At 31.3% G+C, this 9,028-nt stretch overlaps 1 protein-coding gene across 1 annotated transcript in view; it reads left to right on the top strand.

Moving 5' to 3' along the window:
- LOC108167006 (carcinoembryonic antigen-related cell adhesion molecule 5-like) overlaps positions 1 to 3,561 on the top strand; it is a 30,362-nt gene extending 26,801 nt beyond the window's left edge. The window contains exons 9-10 of the mRNA XM_017309333.1: positions 2,099 to 2,136; positions 2,656 to 3,561. Of these exons, the coding sequence (XP_017164822.1) occupies positions 2,099 to 2,136; positions 2,656 to 2,708 (91 nt within the window). The 3' untranslated portion in view covers positions 2,709 to 3,561. The remainder of the gene's footprint in view (positions 1 to 2,098; positions 2,137 to 2,655) is intronic.
- Positions 3,562 to 9,028: the final 5,467 nt, after the last annotated feature.

Below are 9,028 nucleotides of genomic sequence, written 5' to 3'. Positions count from 1 at the left end.
TAATTTCAGTTTTGTCTACAGGTTTCAGGTACATAGATGATGTATTTTGTTTTATACAGATTTCCGGTGTGTCCACATCCAGTGGGTTTGATTTATATATTTGTTCAGCTAACTTAGGCCCTACATTTACAAAATATTCATTAAATCCATTTACTATCCCAGTTATTTCATTCAGGGTTTTATCGTTATAAGTAATATAGTTAGGGTGAGTAGTTTTAGAAGGATTCTTTCTTATCAAGCTATGTAAAGTTTTCCAAATTCCTTTAATGTTTTGTTTATTATTTTCTAGTATTTTAGAATATTAACCTTTCTTACATTTTCTCATAATAATAGTTAATTTATTTTTATAAGTTTTATATTTATGCTCTGCTTCAAGCGTTTTATATTTTATAAATTGTTTATATAGATTATTCTTTTTCTKACATGCGTTTTGTAAGCCTTTAGTAATCCATGGCTTATATTTGGTTTTTTGCCTGTAATTGCAAGGTACAGTTGGACAGTTTTTTTATCATAGAATGCTTTAAATATTTTGATAAATATCTCAAAAGCTTTATCAATATTGTTTTCTTCATACGACCCTTTCCAGTTCTCTGATTGTAAATCGTTTCTTAATGCTCTTATTGAGTCCTCTGATATTATTCTTTTGTATGTGATDTTAGTGACCTTATTTATTTTCCTGCAAACATCTTCTAGGATAACAAACACTGGAAGATGATCACTGATATCATTTATAAGAAGTCCACTTCTCAATTTACTTTCCATGTAATTAGTAAATATATTGTCAATCAGGGTTGAACTGTGTGTTGTTATTCTACTTGGTTTAGTAATTAGTGGATATAAACCTAAACTATGCATAGTATCGATAAAGTTAGATGCATTTTTAACCATATATGGATTCAACATGTCAATATTAAAATCTCCACAGATGAAAATGACCTTTTGATGCGTCTTAGCAAACAATGTTTCCATGTAATTTGTAAAGACTTCAATGTCAGATGCTGGTGCTCTGTATACACAGCTGACTATTATATTTCTCTGCTTCTCAAACTGGATTTCAATAGTAATGCATTCCATTACTTCATCAACTGACACTGACATTTTTTCTACCACCTTATATTTGAGTTCATTTTTTATATACAAAGCTACACCTCCACTTTTATTATTCTTTCTATTTACATAATTGAACTCATACCCCTCCAGTGGGAAGTCTGCTCCCTTCTCAGAGGTGAGCCAGGTTTCTGTTATTGCTATGACGCTGAATGACTTTTTTAATTGATATAAATATTCTTTGATTTTTTCATAATTAGCATAAAGGCTACGGCTATTGAAGTGAATAATTGACATTTCTTGATCCGAATTAAAGCATTGGCTATAGTTATCATCAGTGTAGTAATGACAGTTGTCATTCAAATAATCAAGGAAATTGTTGTCTGGGTCAATATCTGTGTTTATGTTCATGTGTATATTTTGTTTTATTAATGGAATTCAGTAAGTTGATCAGAAGTTGCCTGGTTGTCCTGTTTCACTGATATTTATCCAACTCTTCAATTTGTCTGATGATCAGTACCTTGGCTTCTTCCGGTGAACCGTTTAATTTGATATAAACCTTGCAGTTTGAGGTCCATGTTGACTGTATTTTCTTTTGTTTCCTGAGAAAACGAGCTCAATTCAATCTGCTATGATTTTCTTTCTGGAAACCTCAGACAGCTATTTATCTCCAACCATACTGTTTACTCTCACCTCAGTGGTCAGAAACACGGCAGTGAAAATGTATTTTAACAGGACAAACCTCCTTCAAATGCTGATAATTTTTATTATAATCATGTACTCTTGATGTAATATGCCTTCTTTTCATTACTCTTTTAAGTTAGAATAACTTCAGCAGGTGTCCATATTTATTCTTCACTATTGAGTTTGTTGTGTTAGAACATAATTAAAATATAATAAAAATAAGCAGGCTTTCATAGGGTGTTCCTATTTTTCACATGACTTAAAGCAACATGTTTCTTTTTTGTACTTTTTAAAAAGTTGGCAACTACATCACAATAGATCTGCTTGATTGACTGGACATTAACTTTAATTTGTTTTCGATATTTAGAAAAAATGCCCAACCTCAATCAGAGTCAGGTAAAACGGGTATGTATTTTTATAGCTCTACTTCCCCCATTTCACATTGAATGTATGAATCTCTATATAATACTTAATATGTTTTATATGTTTAAATAAAATGTTTTGACGTGGGTCCACCAAACTCTAACAAGATAAACACTATAATGACTTGTTAATATTATACAAAAAGATGTATAGGTGGTAGCATTTCTTTTCTGGACCTTCTCTTTTTAATGTGGAGCTCAATTTCTATTTCATCTGATGATGTAGTTTTCTCTATAGCTGCAGAAATTAACTCAGTACTGCAACAGGATGCCAATAGTGTGCTTTATTTTCCCTAATCTTTATTTTCAGATTTTTCTGATATTTGGACATTAATTTTGTCAGAGCTAAACATAATAGGTAGAAGCTGAATAGATGCATAAAAGACAAGTCAATGAATGAATGTAGCACAGTTTTTAAAACCGTAATGTTATAAAAAGTTACCTCTGACCTTTAGCATCAAAAGCAAAATAATCCAACTAACTTGTCTATCATGTTTTCCAGAACAAGAACATGAATATGAGAACATGACAAACTTACAAAGTGGAAGGATATAAAATCTCCAGTTTTCCTTTGGTAAAAGGTGAGTTCTGAGTTATTGGCTCTGATTATTAGAAAAAGAAAGTTAGAATTTCTTGTGTTTGATTATTCTTTAATAAAATATTTACATTCATAAAACATCACTATTTAAAGAGGATTCTTAAAGAGGATTGTTTATCACCCATCTAATTCATTTTTCTTCTTTTTCATCTTGCATATCATCAGAAATTAAGAAACCAAGATCGTCTATAACCATATGGAGAATTAATATTAGTACTCTACATTTGGTAAATCTGAATAAACAATAGCATCTTAGCCCTTGTGTTTACAAATGGGGTCCAACCGACCCCACACCCGTATCACTTGTATCAGTTGCCTCAGTCCTCGCACTCATAAGGGTTAATGTACTTTTATTTTAGATGTTTACACTTATTTACATTCTTGCAAGTTGCAATGTGACATTGGCAAAAAAAAAGATTACCTCAGAAACAATATTTAAAATCTGTAATGCTTTGAGTCTTTTAATTAAAAGTATGTTAATTTGTGTTACTTTGACAAAATGTGGAACGGATGATTTACATGTTTTGCTAATTAGTTAAGGTTTAAAGTGACCATTCAATTTTAGATTGTAATTTTAAAACTTTTTCCAGAAATCAGTTATCTGTAGTGAAGCAAGAAAAGTTGCTGAGTTCTTCCTTTTATGTATATAAATTTAACATACTTTTTGTATATTGTATTTTGCTGTTGGTTTAACTGGTTGCAGGTCTGCTTATGAATCCATGGCACGTCAGCTTTATTTGCTGTCAAAATCTAGAAAAAGAAATTTATAATGAAGAGCTGTATTTCTAAAACCTCAACATGTTTTAATGACTGAAACTGTATTTTCAAATAAATATGTTATTGTTACTCATATTAAATAATTAAATTAAAAATGTATACTTTTTTTATCTTAATGAATTTATGAACCAAAAAATCATTCTGTTGCCTTTAATCAATTCTGTCTGAAACCTCAGAGCTGCTTTTTTTTAATATATTTTTAAGAGTTTTAGATTGGTACAGTTACTTGCTTCATAATGCAGTTGTGAATGGTTTTAGAGTTTTAAACTAGGTAGGTTAGAAACAACAACCGATATAAGAAAAATTACAAAATTGAAGTATTAAGAAAATGCTCACAATGTCAACCAAAGAACCAAAAGCAGACTCAGACCTTTTACTTGTAGACAAACTGAGTTAGTAGTTATTCAGACTAGATGACTGTTTGATTAGGGAAATATTTTTTTTATCAAAGAAAACTGAAATAACCAGCAGAGGTTAAGCTTTATGTAAGGTTAAGCTTCTCAATGTTACAATACTGACAAGTATTTGTAGTTGAGATATATCTACTTAGCTTTGTATTTTTTTACCAGATGGGTGTGTATATGAGTGTATGTATGTATATGTGTATAGGTGTATGTATATGTGAATATGTATATATGTATGTGTACAAATGTGTATGTGTATGCAGTACTTTCATTTGGCTGAGGAAATATTACTACAATTATTATTTCATTTTGTCAGGAAGGATATTGGAAACTGAAAATAATGTGATAAATTACAGCTGGAAAAGGGGTATGATTATATAAGTTATACTTCTTCATACTCCTTTTCAGACTCATAATCACCGATGTGATGTGTCTTCAAGAAATTTATTATGTACTTTGTGTTTGTTCTACACTGCCGGTGAAAGGTTTGTCTGAAATAAATTACAATGGTAGTAAAGAGAAATATGCTGATATTTGGTATGACTAGAGAAAGAGAGAAATAGAGGAAACATTCTGTAGTGAAACCCTGGTGAGATGGAAGCAGCCAATGTTGTCCTGTATACATTATAACTCTTCAAATAGATGTTCTTTCTTGTACAATACCACTACAAATCATGAAAAATTTTGAAATCTATTTTATCCTCTTCTGCTGAATACACCAAGGTTTTTGCTTGTTTCCAACAACTGTACAAAATGATGGTTAAAAAGTTAAAGTTTTAGAAGGCCTGTTTATAAAACTCTTTTGGAAAGTATTGCTCCATCATTCTACACATGTTGACAGGTTTTTGTTAATACATGTTCAAATGTACATTTGATATGATCATGCTATTATTAAATTGTACCTTGTATGACAGTGTTGTGTACATGTCTAATTCCACCTGAGAAAATAAAAGGCAAATCTATTTTATCTACTGGTGATGTGTTGACCTACATTTGAAGCAAAACAGCTTCCTTATTGTACCACTGAACACTTTTCTAGTTCTGCATTTAACAAGTTTTATTATTTTATTGCCTAGCTCTTTATGACCTTGCAGCATTTCCGTGTTGGAGAAAATGACGACTGAATCCAAAGTTCACAAACTATGAGACCTTTTTCTGTTGTGCAATCAAAATAATGAATAAAAAAACAAATGAAACCCACTCCACAACAGCTGTATCTGTCACGATAACTTAGACAGCCAGTATTCCTTATATTTACAAAAATTAAAGAGATGGAATCTCTTAATTCCATCTCTTTCTGGCCAAAGAAAGAAAAGTTATACATTCAACTTTAGGTATTGCTTCCTTACATTTATTTAGCAGATGTTTTTTATCCAAAGGACCTTGTACATTCCAGCTGGAGAAGCCATTTATGCCACACCTCTCTGTCAAATCTTTTCTGGTTTTCTCTGCTTCATTATCAAAGATCTCACTTAATAACTGAATTATTTTCTGCCTATTTTACCACATTTTTGCAACCACCATTGTAAAATATTATGTAGATCTTCTGAAAAAGGCCAAAATTTTACTAGAAAATCACTCATAGAAAGAGTACAAATAAAGGGCAAGATAAATTAGATTTTAACTTATTTATATTTGATTTAATTAAACTTTTTTCAGCTTGCTTATACTCAGAAATAAAACAAAGAAGTCTTTGGTTATCAACTATCAAGCATCCCCTGCTAGTGGTAAAACTATGTTATTGCAGGACAAATCTGAAAGACGTTTTACTGACAAACTAGATAAAGAAATGAAGCTGCAGATTTAGCATTTGAGTCACAAAAAGTGAAAAGTTTAATAGAGATATACTGTCAAAAGTAAAGTTAAACTATTTCTTATGTTCTGGTATTAATTGAATAAAATGTGAAGTGTTTTCTCCAGGATGTTTTAGACAGCATGAGGTTATAGGGATCCACATAAAAATTTTACCACTTTGTATTGAGGCTTTTTATGACTTGATGGCATTTTAGTTCAGGAGGAAGCAGCAGCTGAGTCCAAAGTTTACAGGAACTAAAAGATTGGTGYTRTAATTAMGCTCAATAAATATCTCATGATAAACCTTCCATGGTAACACGTATGTAAAATAATGTATAATGTAAAAGGTCTAAAATTTTGTGTCGGAGTTGAAATAGCATAATGTATTTTATTGCTGATCTAAACCACATTAGCTATTTGATTTATCTTAGAAATATATCATGCATTTTATCAAGAGGTTTTTTTTTGTAATTCAAAAGTCATGAATAAATAAATGACTTTTGAGTGCCATACACTCAAAAGAGTTGTATGGWGCCTTTAAAAGGTCTAAGTCTCAGATTTGATAAATATCTAAAAATAGTTTTATGCAAAATCAAGCTTTTTCTGTTACAGACAAATGTTAAATATTTTCCATTTATGATTAAATCTTGAGAGCTAAGTGTTAATGAGAAAACAATGACAGAATAGAAATACAAACATTTGTCATTAATTCATAAATCTTTACTTTCAAGTACTTATTTACTGTCAMGTTATTCAAAATCCTAGAAAATTTGAATTTAAAATCAATCTAAATTCACCAAGAAGCTTGCTTTTGTAATTAAATAAGGCAGGCATCATTCGAAAGACGACAAAACAATTTAAAGAAATACAACGTTTATCTGTTTTCATTAATATTTTATTAAAGAAATGCATAACTTTATTTAAATCCATGACTTTTATTTAATATCATTTTCAGTACTCAATACACAAATATTAATTTTTATTACAGCAATCAAAGCCTTCAGTTAGTAAACATTTTTTTATTTGTCATCTTTCCACTTGTTAATTTGGTAATTGATGAAATGATCAAATACATCAAATATGGAGGCTTTTATGTTTTCTAGAAAAACCTGACTGCCAATTTTTAGAAAAACAAAATCTTAATTGTTTAAAAGATTACTTTAGACAATTATTTTCCTTTAGTTATTGATAGTTTTGATGTAATTATCAAARCTATCTACTACTACTAACTACTACTGGAATTATCACTGGTAAGTTTTTTTTACCRCTGAAAAGATAAGATGAAAACATTGTCATTCTGTTAGTTGAAAATGTATTACCCAAATGAATGAAATATTCCACATATTCTTAGAATTGTTTTTCTCAATGTACTTTGGACACTTTGGTAAAGAGAAACATGATTTGTATCTTAGAGCAACACGTGACTTGAGCTATAAATTGGGTCACAGTGCATTTCCATGGAACAGAATTGTTCTTTCTTTTTTTTATCAGGTTCAAGCCATAGTTACAGTACGTCACATAAATGTTCCTGTAACAAGGATCAATGTAATACCTGCTGTATTGTCAAAYAGTATACATTACTGTCCTTGTCTTCAAAACACCAACTTAATTAGTTTATATTAGGTTTAATGCACAATAACAACATACCTACCTGTTGAAATATTTCTATTTGTTTTCTGTTTGACAAAAAATAAAATGGCAGAATAGAATAAATTWGAAATTTATAAATATTCACCACACTAGATCCTATCCTAGCTTTCTATTATTTAGAGTAATACATAAAATTATGCAATTATAATCACTGCATCAATATTGTTTTACACTTACTATTGAATGCATTAAGATACAAATGACAGTAAATTCATTCAAACTCGAGATTATGACTATACCTACAAAATAAAATTAATACTGTCCATGTCTGTCCACAAGACACAAAAATCATGCCATTTTTGTTCAGTCTTAAGGTATAATCTAAATATTTTTTAACTGGAAGTTATAAATAATTGCTTAAGGTTACATCAGATTCTTTTAAGTATGTAGTACGGTCACTTAAAGAAGTGCATAGTAAACTCCAGTATACTGGGGCCATTCTCTAATGCAGTGGTCCCCAAAAATTGTTGGGGATGCGCGTTTCTCGATTGATTTTTACCCAGAAAGCACATGGGCAAACCGTTAGTGAAACGGTCTCTGGGACTGACTAGTATATATTCYATTGATGTTAACATAAAGGCTCGTTTTGAAGTCTGCTACTTACAGGCTTCGAAGAATTTGACCTGGAATGCGGCGTTCATAACAGACACGTGTGTTCATCTGCTCTACCGCTAGCAAACAACCGTAYTGATTAAATAACATAAAAGTCAAGCAGTTCCCTAAAAGTCCAACAGACTTTTAGGACTGCTACTTCTTAGCACTAAAGAAGTCTTTAGCACTTTAGTGCGTCTTTAGGACGCACTTCCTGCTAAAGAGCCCCCTGGTGGTTGAAGAAAAATCCACATATAAACCGGAAAATAAAATATATGAAAAAAAATCTGAATGCTCTCTGGTATTGTTCAGGGGGCTGTAGTTTGGAGACCACTGCTCTAATGGCTCCAGGGGATAATAGGGTGCCTCCTGAAAAGCAATAAAAACGAATCCATGAATCCATGTTTACAATGCAAAACTGTAAAGCTACACAATGCCTTGACAAAATCAGATTATCTCTGTACACAAAGCAAGCAGCAGTACTAGATAGGAATGGTGCTAGGAATTAAATTTTTAACACGACAATAATTCAGACATTTTTCTGTTGTGGACTAACCCAGATGAACTGGAGACCATGAATAGAACCATTGAAAAAATTGGCTCAATCAAGCCTATTAGAAGGGACAGTATTGCAGGGTTAATTTTGTGTAAAGAACTTTGAAAGATTAGTATCACTGGAAATACCATTTTAGATGCATTTTAGATTAGATAAAAATTTCATTTTCTTGTCAAAGATGGGTGCTACAGACTTTTCTTCTAAACAAGGAAACTGATTAGAGTTGATGGTATGATGGAAAGCATTAAGTAAAAGACAATACTGGAAGAATCTCCTAAATGCAGCAGAAGACACGACACTTGGTTGAGATGTTTGATATCTTGAGGTTATGTTGTTAAAGGCCCACCAATTGTAGTTTCCACTCTGATTCTTCTGAACATTGGCGAGTTTGAGCTCAGATCCAGAACCAGGCAGAAATTTTCCACTCAGGAATCAATGAAAAATGTCCGTAGGTCTGGAGTCAGCTGAACGAGACAGATGGATGTCCGACCCTTCCGGATATTTT

This window comes from Poecilia reticulata, linkage group LG16, assembly GCF_000633615.1.
Source record: "Poecilia reticulata strain Guanapo linkage group LG16, Guppy_female_1.0+MT, whole genome shotgun sequence".
NCBI classification, from domain to species: Eukaryota; Metazoa; Chordata; class Actinopteri; order Cyprinodontiformes; family Poeciliidae; genus Poecilia; species Poecilia reticulata.
The sequence above is the reverse complement of the archived record's forward strand: the minus strand, read 5'-3'. Positions and strand labels throughout refer to the sequence as shown.